A 15,252-nucleotide genomic window follows, 5' to 3' on the forward strand; every position below is an offset into this window, starting at 1 on the left:
CCACTCTCCATCTTTAGGAATCAGTTCAAATGAAATCTCCTATGTCAAGTCTCCCAGTGTTCCCAGAGCGCTTTGTATAGCCATACATGCTATGGTGTACCAAAATACAACTGCTCGTACAAGTGTGTCATTCCCACTTCCCACAGGAACACGCACAAACACACACACACACCGCATTTCTGTATTCTCAACATTTAGGTGCTTAATGTTTGTAAAATTATAAGCATTTTCTAGGGCATCTTTTCTCTTAAAGCCCATTTGTTGAAAGATTTCTTTTTAAACATGTGAGAGTTGAATGTCTACATTCTATAATGTCTACACATGCAAAGAATATCTTACCCCTTCCAGACCAAGTTTCCTGGTCTGTTATTTTTCTGACAGTGAGTTAATTCATTAGACCAAGACGACCATTTATGAGGTCTAAGGACAAAGGGCACTAATGCTGTACAAGCCTAAGGTTGTTAAAAATCTAAAATATGTGGAATTTGTTTTAAAGGAGAAAAGAGAGGGGAAAAAATTTTTAACTGCCCTTAAAAAGAATGATTGTATGTTTATCAAACACTCAGCTTCATTTAGGCATTTAATTAAGCCATTTATTGCTTCAAGTGTGTTACCATGAACATTTTAATATACACTCCACAGCAGTAAGGCCTCAGTTTTCACCACCTATAAACTGTGAACCCACAATTGACTTTTTTTAGGCCACCAATCGTTACATGAGTCTTGTACACAACAAAGATTTTGAATGTGTATTTTATAATACCAAAAATGCTCATTATACCCCTTGTAAATGTCACAACAAACACTAATAGTTGGCCACATTATATTTGATGAGGTAGTTCCATGTCTGGCTATCTGAGATATTAACAGGTTCCACCCATTATTAAATAACTGCACAAAGTTTTGGTTTACTTCTTTATACACACTTCATAAAATAGTCAATGTTTGAGCTTAAGATTTGTCAAAATGTTTCGGAGTGACTTGGGAAGCAGTGGAATTCACATACTGAAAAGGGCTGTAGCAGCTGGACATAGGGATGTTCCTGACTCTGACAAGGAACTTTCTCTTAAAATAAGGCTGAATATAAGGCTTTATCCTCGGACCAATTCCTATAATACAAATAAGTTTGGAAAAAATCATTACATAGAATTAGAACATTAAACAATAACACTAAGCATCTCCAGGCAACATGCTGATAAGCTAGTGGAATACTACGTTATATATTATTTCTTAAAGATTTATAAAATTTCCATGAAATATCGAGTACCACCAAATCGTGATACTAGGGATACTATGAAATCACGGTAACGCACAGATGAGCCTCACTTAGCTTCATGGGCTATCCAGTGATAAAACAGACTGCAGAGCTCGGAGCTGTGGCACTGGAAGCCGGAAGAGGCCTTTGAAATCCCCTATCTACCCCAAACCCTTTGGGTAGCATTGCATAGACGTCACAGTTTTCTGAATAAGTTCTAAGAGGCTCATAAGTAGTTTTCATTAAAGTAAAAATCTGATGTACCCAGTACGTTTTGATATAAAAAATATGACATAATAAATATTTTAAAAGCTTTAAGGATTTTTCTACTGATCAGACTCAATAGTATGCAAAATTTTTAATTTAAATAGCACCTATAGAATAAAACCATAGAAGTGCTTTAGAGACTTCCTACAGCTAGCATCACCCTGGTTTAATAAGGCCCAGAGTGATTAAAAATTTGAATTAACTGTCATACTAGAATATGGTAAAATTAAAAAAAAAAAAAAAAGAATTTTAAACTCCAATTCAGGGGGTTGCTTTATTTAAATTGGCCACACTGCCTAAGTCAAATATCTATAACCATTATTTTCATTTTACCTGCTGTAATTAGACTTCTTTCATGTCCTTCCAACTGAAGGAAAAGCCAGAGAGATGATCTAAAAAAATACATCTGCATTTCAAATTTACATTAAAAATGTCTTTCCCTTTTCACATCACAAATTCTAAGCATTATTAAAGAAATCACAGATTAAACAGCTTTCTGTGTCTCGGGCCTCAGTCCTTTTTAGATTATGAAAATTGGAATTTAATTAGAATTGAGAAATTTTCATTAAGTGTGTAAAATATAAATACAAGTAATTTTTTAAAAACTTTATTTTAACACCTAATACAATTCCAATTTTAAGGATTACTTGCACAAAAAAATAAACACATTTGGTATAAAAATGTATCCCTTTAATACCCTTTCCCCTTCATCCCCTCCCCTCCCACCCTCCTAACTGCACTCGGTCTGGATGTAGACATATAGACTAATGGCACAGATTCGCTTTTACCTACAGGAGTTTCAGTTTAAGTGCCCAGGTTCTCTGGAGGACACAGCTCACTTTATCACATGAACCACTTCCTTCAGCCTGCTGAACGCAGTTTCACAAAGAAACAAAGCTTATTATAAAGGCATTTAAAAAACCATTATCTTAAATTCTCTTTAGAAGCACTACCTTTTTTTTTTTTTTTTTTTTAACCATTTATATACAGTATTACATAACAGCTCTGGAGTGCAGTACATGCAGCAGAACATACCTGTTGAATATAAAATACTTTTCTTAAAACCTTCATCGTTGGAATTCTTAAAGTCTAAATTATAGAATGCCCATTACTTTGTGAAAACGGCTGAGGAATACAAATGTCTGCATATGTTGGCCACTGAAAGAATCCAAGGCTAACTGGAATAATATTCATAGCACACCAGGAGTGCATAAATAATTTACTTACATTATTAAAATACAACCCATAAAATTCAAGTTCAAGGTCTTACAGGATTGCCTATGTAAATCCTTTAAGTGGTTGCCTGGAAATGCACTGTATCTTCTTTCTCTTTTCTTCTTTTTTAAAGTCTTATATAAAATGTTTAGTTGAAGTCTTACTCTTTCTCAAATGAAATGACCGTCTTTATTTGTGCCGACTGCCTCTTCTCTTCATGGCAGCAGTACACTGCGGACAGTACCATTTCCCTTTTGGTGCCTCTGTCAACCCAACGCATCCATAATGGAACCATTCGATCGGGCACTAGAAAGCAAAATTGCAAAGAAGTGTTTAGTTCCTCTAAAGATGAGGGAATGTATTAAAATATGTCCACTACACTGAATACTAGACTAATGGAAACATAATGTTTAGATCTAGGAGCTGATTTATAAACCACACGGTCCAACTGATAAGCTTCAGAGATGAGGAAATGGGAGGCACAGAAAAATTATGCACCTCTGTTAACAGAGATTCTTGTAATCTATTCCCATGATTCTAAATAAGGAACTAAAATTTACTAATTTTCATGTTCTTGGAGAGTAAGTTGATACCAACTTTTAAAGTTAAGAAATGAGATGGGTCTCTTATGTAAAAAGGAAATGTATTTTTAAAGATTTTATTTAATATTAAGGCCCAGTACACAAGATCTGTGCACTGGGGGAGGGGATGGTCCCTCAGCCTGGTCTGCACCATCTCACAGTCCGGGAGCCCTCAGGGGATATCCGACTGACAGCATCCTTAGCACTGCCGCGGACTTATGGCTGAGCAGTGCTCACCCTGAGGGAGCACAATGACTACCAGGGGGCAGCTCCTGCATTGAGTGTCTGTCTCCTGGTGGTCAGTAAGCATCTTAGCGACAGGTCATTTGGTCAATTTGCATATTACCCTTTTATTATATAGGATTAGCCTTATTCGCTCCCACATGGAGTGGAATAAGCTACTTGTAATTAAAGACATAAAGGAATGCCCTGGCTTTCCCTTTTGAATGAACCCAATCCTGGATATACAGAGAGGAAAAGTGCTGTACTCGGCAATATGTTAGGCAGTTCTACACTTCATAGAAAATCTTAGCATTCACAAGAGTGTATGTAACTGGGAACAAGAGAGATCAGAATATGAAAGAGTAATCACAGAAATCTCATTTGTCATTTCCACTAACAGCCCAGGAGACAGTTTCCAATGGTGTTCTTTAAATGTTTGGGCAATACTGTCTTACAATAATTACAAGCAGCCCGTAAGTGATTCTAAAGAGGGAAGTGGAAGGAGGGTCTTTCTCGTGTGAACATGTTTTTGGGACCCTGTCAGGTCAGAGAGAGTACAAATTTCAAGGTACCTAGCCAACTCTGCTCAACCTTCACATTATTTACAAATTCAAATCTCTTAGGTTTAATATTCCTGAGTAGGATTTCCATGGAATTCAGAGTGGCTACCCCTCTGGAGTAAAAGATGGACAAAAGAGTTACATGAAAGTAAAGAGGGAGTGAAAATTACTAACTAGACATATTCTCAGCACTCAATAAAGCTTCTCTCTAATCAAAATTAAGCTTTCAAAAGAAGAGTAATTTCAAAACTCCTTTTTTTATATAAGTGATTTTTTATATCAGCTGACACCTGCAGAGGACATACTACACTAATGGGAGGAAAATAATCTCACATCCCCTCCCCTTCACCTGAACATCATGCTTCTTGAAAGAATATTGTTTTCAAGTTCCAATTCTTCACTGTGAATAGTGAATTGGATTCTAGCAAACACAATATTCTTTAGCAAACGGGGAGGGGGTGTTTCTAATTTTCATACAATGTAACACCTTTTTGAGAAATACAATTTGCATAAAACCATAAAATTAGTTTTAAAAGTTAAAATAGGGAACACATTAAGAGACACTATCCTATTTAGGAGAAGAATATTCTAGCATTAATATGACAGAATTAACATAACTGCAAACTCTTTTCTTAGACTGAAAGACACAATAAATAACAATATTCAAGTAATAATATGCTTTTTTTCATTCCTAAATAGAAAAATGTGATACTTACATCTTGGTTATCACAGCCCACCATCTCACCATAGGATACCTGGTTAAAGGAAAAATCTTATTATGACTATAGAACAAACATCTAAATCCAAATTAACTGTTTATGATACTATTGGTTAATAGAAATACACTGAACATACACTTACATTAAGAAACAGGGTACACAGATTTACTTTTACATTCTTTCCAAAAGACTTTATGGGGGCATAAGGGGAGACACACTGAAATTATATGCCCTTTGAAAGTCTGAAAGAACTCTCTGCGGGAGTCATCTTTGCAGATGATTCCTTAATTAAAGACCTGGAGTTTCTTTTTTGGTTACTTACTACTTAGGTTTTTATTTTTTCTTGGGTCATGTTAGATCATCTACATTTAGCAGTCAATAGACCATTTCATTAAAACTTCTAAACTTATTACCTATTATATATCCTTTCTCATTTTCCTTTTTGCTGTTTACCGCTAGCACTTTATAGCACCACTTCCTAACTCCTGAATTCAATGAAGTTCTCAATGGACTGAATAATTTTCCAGAAAAGGTAACTAGATGGCATACTTTCAGATTCTATGGACATGAACAATAAATTTACTCTGGGTAACAGTTTTTGGGAGAATACTCAAAATTTTTCCCTCTAAGCTCTACATACATATTTTCATCAACTTATGACTTTTAGTGTTATGGAGGGGAATTGTGGGTGAATCTGATTTTGTTCTTTTGTAGGTAACCTACTTTTATTGCCAAGATTTATACAAGATTTCCTTTCCTTAATCCAGGAATGAAATCAGTCAGCACCTTCATCCTTGGCTACCCAATTTACAGAACTGGGAGAAATAAAGTTCTACTCTTTAAACCATGTAGCCTGTGGTATACCCTTATAGCAACATGAACAGACTAAAACAATATGCACGTGGTTATGCAGTAGTGGTACATTAAAATGTTTAATTACAGGTTATATCTGAAGGCTGAGATTATGGATAACTTACATGTTTCTTTATACTCTTTGTATTTACAACAAACATCATTTTTATAAAAAGTCGGAAAAAATTGTATATATATTAAAAAAAAAAAAAAAAAAAAGCAAGGGTATTTTAACTGGAGTAAAAATAGCACATGAAATTGTTCTTTCCTCGTTTGTTCAGATTATGCTTTTATAGACACATGCCAGACTTTTACCTGATTACAGATGCAATATCGTGGTTCATTTGGGTCATAAGTCCAATCAACCTGACTATTTGAATCGGCTTCTGGTACGACTGTTGTTTGTTGAGAGATTTCTTGCACAACAGTTGATGATGAAGAACACGATGACAAGGAAGAGGAGGAGGAGGAAGAAGATGACTGCTGACTTGAAGACTTGTTGTTGTTTCTGAAAAAACAAATAAACAAACAAAAAAAACAGCATCAGTTTTATTTGCTCAGCATCCAGAAGTTACTGAGAATAACTACTAAATAAAAGTGGCATGAAATCAAATATATAAATTAACGTTTAAGACCAAATTAAAGTAATCTGATAAAAAGATTAAAAAGTATAGTTGTTTAGAACAAAGAGCAACATTTTTCATAATGGTTTATTTTTCTTTAAAATTTTTTTTGTGGAGAATAAAGGTATTCAAAAGGAAATTTTTTCAAAATATTTCAAAGTTTTTAAAATATTTTTTTATCAGTACTATTTACTATTGACTTAAATTGTAGGCAATATCTTTAAGAATTAGCACTAGTTATGGCTCCCTTACAGATATTCTTTGTATTTTTAAGCACACTGAATAGTCTTCATCAAAATCTAAAATACAAAGATGTATACAGAAGCGTTTGGTGAGCCTGGCCAGTGTGGCTCAGTGATTGAGTGTCCTCCCAAGTGGTCACTGATTTGATTCCTGATCAGGTACATGTCCAGGTTGCGGGCTTGATCCCCAGTATGAGATGTGAAAAAGGCAGCCAAGCAATGTTTCTCTCTCATCGATGTTTCTATCTCTCTCTCCCTTCCTCTCTCTAAAAAAAAACAAAAACAAAAACAAAAAAACAATTAAAATAAAGTTTTTTTAAAGAAAGCATTTGGTAAAAACGATCATGATCATCAACTGATGTGTGAATACTTACCTGTGTAGGACAGGAAACCAAAAGTTTTAAAATTCACAAGTAACTTGTCATTATCTGCATGTTAATTCCATTTTAAAAACACAAAAATTTATCACCAGCAGTTATAATAAATTGGGGTCATTAAGATGAATTTTTAAAATACTTAGCACTTTTGTGGTAATTCTACACTGATCACTCTTTCAGAGACTTACAAAAATAGATTACATTAAAAAATTATAATACAACTAGAGGCATAGGGCAGGGGGGTGTGTCCCTCAGCACAGCCTGCACCCTCTCCAATCTGGGATCCTCAAGGGATGTCTGATTGCCCATGTAGGCCCGATCCCCCTGGGCAGTTGGAAATCCCTCTCACAATTCAGGACTACTGGCTCCCAACCGCTTGCCTGCCTGCCTGCCTGATTGCCCCTAACTGCTTCTGCCTGCCAGCCTGATCACCCCCAACCACTCCCCTGCCAGCCTGATTGATGCCTAACTGCTCCCCTGCCAGCCTGATTGCCCCTGCCTTCCCCTGCCAGCCTGGTCATCCCTAACTGCCCTCCACTGCCGGCCTGGTCGCCTCCATCCTCTCTCCCCTGCAGGTCTGGTCACCCTCAACTGTTCTCCCCTGCAGGCCTGGTCCCTCCTAACAGCCCTTCCCTGCTGGCCTGGTCGCCCCCAACTGCCCTCCTCTGCCTGCCCAGTCACCCCTAACTGCCTTCCCCTGCAGGCCTGATCACTCCCAACTGCCCTCCTTTGCAGGCCTATCGCCCACAACTGCCCTCCCCTGCTGGCCATATTGTGGCAGTCATCTTGTGTCCACATAGGGGTGGCCATCTTGTGTTGGAGTGACAGTCAATTTGCACATCACCTCTTTATTATATAGGTTACTAGGTAACTAATTCTGTTGGCCTAGCATTTGAACTTTCATTATGTGTGAACACCTAGCAAATGCAGGTACTTAGGACAGACATTGCTAAGTACCATTGTTTTCATATTTGAAGTTAATATAATCATTCTAAGAGTATAATATACAAAATCTAAGGATATTTTCATAGTTTCAATTTTGGGGACATATGACCAAGAATTAGACACCTTATTCTTAATCAAAATGAAGAATCTTATTTAAAATTCCCAGGATATAATTTGTATTTTATGTATTAATTTACCTAAAATAAGAGGTTATAAATGAAATTTCATAAAATGGTTTATCCTAACGAATAAAAATAAACAGAAATTATTAATATACCCAATTTAAGACTAGGACAATTAAAGACTCTTAACCCTTTTTAAAGACTTTACCTCTCAGAGTACGGCAATGCCATACCTTCCACCTCTCCAAGCATCCTGATCCCTCTCTTGCCCCTGTTTGACCTGAAAGCAGTGGGTGCCCTGCCAGCTGCACACTTGGGAAAGGGGCCGGGCTCCTGTAGCAATCAGACTTACTTGCTCTTTCTCCCACTCCGTGAGTCCGCTGCTGATGAACTGGCATTCTGTGTCAATGTCGTCATGAGCGCTGAAGATGATGAAAAGCCAGCTGTTTCCCTGGGCATTGAAAACTCTTTTCCCAGCTGAAAGTCATTGTTTTTGAATGCTTCGTAACTGGCTTTTAAACTTGATGTCCTTCGGCCCTCTTTCATCTTGAACAGACATTCATTGATAGTATTAATATACATAAATATGTAGATTTTCTTTCTCAAGTGTTACTAGTTACATTACTTTGGTTTAACCAATAGTACTTTATTTTGTTTAAACCATTTTCATCATTGTAATTTTAAGCTATTTTATGCAAAGAATTTAAAATCATAGGGCAGGGGGTGGCCTCAGAGAACGCCCTGGAATGGGTAGATAGAACAAAGTATTGTCCTAGCAGGTGCTATAGTCAAGAGCACGGACATCATGAATAATTCTTGTGAGGAGGAATCTGCATGAGATTGTATGAATCTATTTTTTACTTTTCATTATCAAGTAATTTCTGCATGTCCATTTCTTTATATAAATATCAGATATAAAACTATGATTTAAAAATGAACCTATGCAATTAAGAAAACTTCTTGTTCACACCTAGTTGTTTCTACTAGAATTTGCCATATTTCAAACAAATCTAAACACCGTGTTTCCAAACCTTTCCCGTTATTTACCTGAGCTGTAGCTTGAACTGCCTGAGCAGCTGCCATGGTAATTGCCCCTGCACCAGTTCCTGAAGATAATGAGCCAATATTGTAGGATGCCAGAGGTTGGGAGGAATTCACGTTATAAGCATTGTTGGATGAGGCCGTAGAATTATTATTTCGACAACCTGCATAGAATTAAACAATAAATAGAAATGGTCAGAGAGAACATAATGTTAGTGTGTTTAAAATACATTATTTCTCACCACAGATATAATCATTAATTTAAAATTTTCATGTCTCTATAAAATTATCATGTCATATTTTTCCTTTTTCTTCTTTCTCCTTATGTAGAAATTAACCAGGTAAAGAATCTGTATGTTCATTAATCCTGAATACTTTCATTTCCCCTTATTTTAACATGAACAAGCAAAAGCAACCAATCACATTTAAGAATAAACTTACCTAGTGTATTTTCCTTAGAGGCATCGGATGTTAGGGTAGATAGAAGAGCTTCAGATTTAAACTTCTTTTCAGGAATATGGTCTGCTGTCGTATGGTGAGAAGTAGGATTATACTTCCTTTCTGCATATAAAGAATCCATGTGTTTTATAACTTTAGGGAACTATGGACAATGCGTAATACTTGCATTTAGTTGTGAACTGGTACAGTTTATGACCTGAGTTCCTCATGAAATACAGACATTGTGTTTTCTTATAAGACGGGACAAATAGAACTCTATGCCACATGTTTTATCAAGAGCAGATTTTAGACATTTAAAAAAAATTTTTAGTAGGAAAGAATTGAAGTTAATCCATTAATGCTCCATGGGTTCACATATAGCAAGAGGGAAATTCTGTTTTGAAAACATTATCTACAATTTAGATAAATTTTCAATCAATCCTTCTATCATGTCAAATTGATTTGTCAAAAAATGCAGACAGTCATCAAGCCAACTGACTAACCATTCACTTAGTCACTAAGTGAAACGTTATTTCTGCCAAGCAGTAGACTAAGCACTGGAGAAGCAAGAATGAAAAAGACAAAGAGCTACTTTGCTGTTTGCCTCAGGTATTTGTGTGTAGAAGCCTTTGCTGCTATAGTGCCATATAGTCTTCTTCTATGGATTCCAGGGAAAAACAGATCCCTGTTCCCAAATCAAAGATGCTTTTTCCAAGTGAAGAAAAATCTACCAATAACTGCAATGACAAATATATATCTAACAAAATAAAAGGAAAGGAAAGATACTTATGTCTCAATCAATTGTGTAGATCTAATAAAAAAAAATATACAGGTAATATGAGCTTTTAATTCTATTTAATTTTATTTGTACTAACAAACCAAACTTACTTTCCACTGGAGTATGTGAATGAGCATGGTGATTGTTCACTGGCTGGGAAGGAGTATCTAATTCCAAAGATCCTGGAAAAAAAAATAAAATGACAGCGATTCACTGTCATTAACTGTCACCGAACTTTATATGTCAATCAATTACAGGTACTGTGTACCCTCACCCAGCAGAGGACTAGCAAACTCTGATGTCATGCCTGTGTCACTTTAGTCAAACACATTAGGTCACCACTGTCAATTTCACCCCAAATCAATAAGTAATCCATTTCTCAATATTCACATTAAGTACAAAACAGGTCAAGGCATGCTAATTTTGATTAAGGGAATGCACAACAGTAGGTACCAAATACTAGTAAGTGGATGAATGAATATTATAACTCAACCCAGTTTTACTGAGTTGAATACTTGTATGGGAAACCCTAAAGTATTAAGCTACAGGGCATTATTGTACAAAAGGAAATTCTTTGATCATTAAAATGCCCTAAAATAGTAAAGGGATTTTGCTTGTGAAATGTGAAGCACAGAATCTACTGCCAAGCTTTATAATACTTTTAAATAAATGTTCTGGGTTTATTGTGACCCTTGAGATGAAATTGTGGCAGGGCATAGGGTGGTTCAGTTTCTGTATCTTGATCCAATTTAGTTTCATTTGTCTGTGTCCTTATGAGGATGCTTCATGACCCTTCCTGCAGTACTGAATAGGCATGAATTACCATTACAGTATGTCAAAAAAACAAACAAAAAATCAAAGCAACTAAAGGACATTTTGTCTCAAAATACTTATATTATCAGATAAGTTCCCCTGGAATAAAAATATCACAAATAAATTAAATGGTCATCAACATTGATGGATCCACTTTTGAATACAAAATGCAGCTATGGATTCATACCTGGCTGCTCTCTAGTTGACAAAAGTATATTAACAGAGTATATCAACAGAGATACACATAACCCAACACTGCAAGCACATTTTTTGGGTGTGTGTGTATGTAGAAATATATACATGTTCTTGGCATTGAAATGCACCAAGTAAAAAAGATGTTTGAGCCCTTTAACTAGATTCTAGTAGAAATCAGCCACAATACTGATTTGGCTCACTAACATTTAGCTGGTGTCTACTCTGGGCTTAGCACCACACTATATGCTTTTATGGACATCACCTATTTAGGTTGGAATAAATGCTAAATTAGTTAAAGAAACAAAGCTTATGTCTCCACTTTTGGGAAGTCTCCTTAGTTAAACCTAAGAGGTTATAAGGGTAACCAGAGCAAGAGATCAAGCTGACCCTTGCAAAGAAATGCTAAAATGGTCTATCGCTGATTCGAGAAAGTTTAGAGGAAAGAGACAGGACTGTGGAACCTATAAAATTTTTCTTATTGACACAGTTGAGGAAATGCCTTAAAATGATTCTTAAAGAGAAATAATAACCTTCTTCAAAGCTTACAACTTATACAAAGCCTAAGCAGGCAGGGCAAAGTCAGTACATTTAATGACAAATGGTTGACTTGTTTCTAGATGGTCATTTTTTCTTTAAATCTCTGCTCTTACCATTCAGCTTACCAACACATATGCATATTAAAAAATGGAATGACTTAACGTATTATTTTCATAGCCAGTGAGAATATTCTATGTTATCTCTCTCCATTTCCATGACCCAAACAGTTTCAACTGCCCAGGTCCAAGCTCTCGGGCCTGGTTGCCACCATCCACAGAGCGCAGGATCTGAGAAGCTGTGGGCCCAGGGTCTCCTCAGTGGCTTGCACACATACTGTCCAACATTGATGGAAAATGTAAGTTTTACTTACGTCTCTCTAATATTTCTGTAATTCCAGCATTATCAGCTTCCAGCTCCATTTTAAACTTAGCGAGTTCCTGATCCAGCTTTCTCAAGTGTCGATCTACCTGTTTCAAAGAAGATCAAAGATAACCACCAAAACTTGGGACACTATTAAAGTGTCAGTTTAATGAGGAAACCTACATCTTTGTTTCTGTTAATGAGTCTGTTTTGCATCCTTGAGCAGATCGATTAACCTATACTTCAGGTTATTCATCTATAAAATGAAGATGCTGGCTAAGTAATCTCCAGAGTCTCCTTTAATAAATTTTAAATGTTAAGAAAGCAGACTGTAATTTGTTAGAAAAATGTCTGAAAAAAGCGGTACATAAAAAGTAAAGCAGCAATGATAGGGATTTGGGAGAGGAGGGAGGTGCAGGAGGACTGGTAACTTTTCATAGAATGCCCTGGATTACTTTTAGCCTACTCTGACCCTACTCATAACAAGGCCGTCCACACTGCCATACCACAGCATTGTTATTTAGAATGAGCAACGAAAGACCCTCAGTCTACAAATAAAGAAGCTATGATATTCTATGCATACATTTCTCTAAGGCAGAAGAGTGAAACATTTATGTAAAGGGTTGAAACAAAAGCAATTTTTAGCCAGAAAACTGAATTCCTCAAAGAGCCTGGTTAAAATAGTTTTACTATAAAACTATTGCTCTTGTAAAGGTGGCAAATTTTATTTTATCATTCACCTAGAGATCTTTTGATTGATTTCAGAAATTATATGATACCTCAAACTAGCAATAAGTCTTCATTTATCTTTTAAGCTTAATACTAATTATTTTTTCAAATACACTACTTTGAAGTGAAAGAGAAGAAATCATAAATTCTTTGAAAAAATATTCACGTTGCATTATTGACAACCTCTTTTTCAAACTCTAATTTCCCACAGAATCACTGTTATAATTAGTAACTTGCTTATAAACATCAAAATGTCTCTGGTACAAGAGCAAAAACTTTAAGAATTTCAATTAAATAATGTGTATCTAAAATAAGGGGGAGGGGAGAAAAGTAGAGGAGGCAATTTGTGTGTTAGATATTTTTTCTAACCCTCCCTCTAACCTTTTGAGATAGGTTATTATTGTTTCTATTTCATAAGAAGAAATTAAGGCTCATAGGAAGTAAGTCAATAGCTACTGCATTATAGAAATGAGATTTAACTCTTATCTATATGTAATAAATTGTGTTTCACCATTTATGCCTAACATTGTCCTCTGAACTTGTATATGCAGAAGCCATCTGTTGTTTTGTTTTGTTTTGTTTTTAACTCAGAGTAATATAATTCAATTTGAAAAAAATAGGAATATTATTTTATTATTTGTATTTATATATTAAAACAGCAATCACTGTGGTGTTGGTTTGCGATTTTTCAATAATTTAAAGCCCAACAGTCCCTCATCTTCACACACAGTTATTTTCCAGAACTTGGTTGTAATTGTAATATTTAAAATCCGGTAAGGTCACACATTATGGACACTTGCTCCTATTCAAAGAACCTGCAGGTGATGAGCATCCTTTCCAAAAATAAAGTGTGAACACAGACCTCAGTTATTCAAATATTTTTACATTGTCAAAATTTAATCTCAAGGGAAATCAGAAAAAAATACTCATATTTAAATCCCAAGACCATTTAATCCACCACTTTTCCTGCCTACAAATATGCTACTAATAAATACTGAGTTCTTATTATGTGCTTAGCACTGGATTACTTGGAGGATACATCAAGTATGAGAATCCCTATCTTCATAATAATTAGAATGTAGCTAACAAATCAAGATTTATATAAGTTTTTTAATATAATAAAGTTTTGAAATATATCTTTATTCTAGATGTAACAAATAAGCAACAGAAAAAAAAAAAAGTCAGAAGTAGCACCCAAAAAAATAAAACACTTGAAGTTTGTATGTTAATGAAGAATGGATAGCATTCAAATATATAGAAAAGGGAGTAATGATTAGAAAGCAGAGAGACAGGAAGACAAGCAGTATTCTTAGAGAAAAGGAAAGTAAAGTATGGTGTGGCTTGTAACGGGTATGTATGGTATAGAGAGGAAGAGGGTTGGAATCTCGGCTGGGGGAGTGGGGTCAGGGGAAGAGGAAGACATCATGCACACTTCTCTCACTCCAACCCTGCAGTTAGCATCGCTTTACTAAACGAAAGACAGTGCTGACAAGGTTTATTACACCTGAAAGCACGGGAAATAATGATGAGAAGAAGAATTTCCAATACTAGTTCAAAGAAAACAATGGAACCCAAAGAATTAATAACTCTAAAATCCAAATTTATAACTAAAATAAACAAACACAGAAAAGCCTTAACTACACTGTGGTGGGCAACTTTGTAAAACAGCTTCCAATCATTCCCACCTCCTGGTATATAAAAAAAGATTACAAATTCATTTATTACTTATTTATTAGCAATTATCAGTTAGTGAGGACTTTCTTAGATTCACCATTCCTACTAAATCAAATTAGAAGTTGGAAAGTAAGTTACTCACAATATTTAACTTAAGCTATAAAAAACCAGGATACTTAGTGTTAAGCAGCCCTAGCAAGAGCTTAATTGAATTTGACTATGCTTTCTAAAGTGCTCTCCCTCTACTTGCATGATTCTGAATGGTTAAAGCCTCTATTCTAACTGATCATGATAATGACCCCACAATTTACAGACAAAGCAAGAACCTAAGTTATGCCACCCCTGCACACACCCCTAACCCCATAAGACTGATTTACAGCAGTAAAGAAGGTACTGGTCCAATTGACCAAAGATTACTTACACAAAGCTGGCACAGACTCTGATTATTGAGTTATTCCCCATTTAATGTCAACAAATGCTAGCAATAAGTTTCCTTAAAGCCAAAAAACATATCCTATAACCCCAATCATCAATGCTTTAAGTTTACATCTATTATCCTTTTTCTGACCTCTTTAGAAACAAAGGAAATTCTTTCAACATTATTTAACATATTCATGATTATAAAGATGTTTAAGTCACAGTTGGCTCCTCTGCATAAAAATTAAAAAAAAAAACAAAAACCTCATTCACTCTCTAACATTCTTCCA

The 15,252-nt window shown here is 35.5% G+C and overlaps 1 protein-coding gene across 1 annotated transcript in view; it reads right to left on the reverse strand.

Annotated features, from left to right (window-relative positions):
• Positions 1–580: 580 nt before the first annotated feature.
• The window catches only part of ING3 (inhibitor of growth family member 3), a 41,796-nt gene continuing 27,124 nt past the window's right edge, over positions 581–15,252 (reverse strand). Inside the window, exons 5-12 of the mRNA XM_084897018.1 lie at positions 12,153–12,249; positions 10,348–10,419; positions 9,463–9,582; positions 9,028–9,185; positions 8,333–8,526; positions 5,987–6,179; positions 4,817–4,855; positions 581–3,043 (exon numbers count right to left, since the gene is read on the reverse strand). Coding sequence (XP_084753144.1) covers positions 2,927–3,043; positions 4,817–4,855; positions 5,987–6,179; positions 8,333–8,526; positions 9,028–9,185; positions 9,463–9,582; positions 10,348–10,419; positions 12,153–12,249 — 990 coding nt within the window. The 3' untranslated portion in view covers positions 581–2,926. The remainder of the gene's footprint in view (positions 3,044–4,816; positions 4,856–5,986; positions 6,180–8,332; positions 8,527–9,027; positions 9,186–9,462; positions 9,583–10,347; positions 10,420–12,152; positions 12,250–15,252) is intronic.

This window comes from Pipistrellus hanaki (genome assembly GCF_964339955.1).
Source record: "Pipistrellus hanaki genome assembly, chromosome: 10".
In the NCBI taxonomy this organism is placed as follows: Eukaryota; Metazoa; Chordata; class Mammalia; order Chiroptera; family Vespertilionidae; genus Pipistrellus; species Pipistrellus hanaki.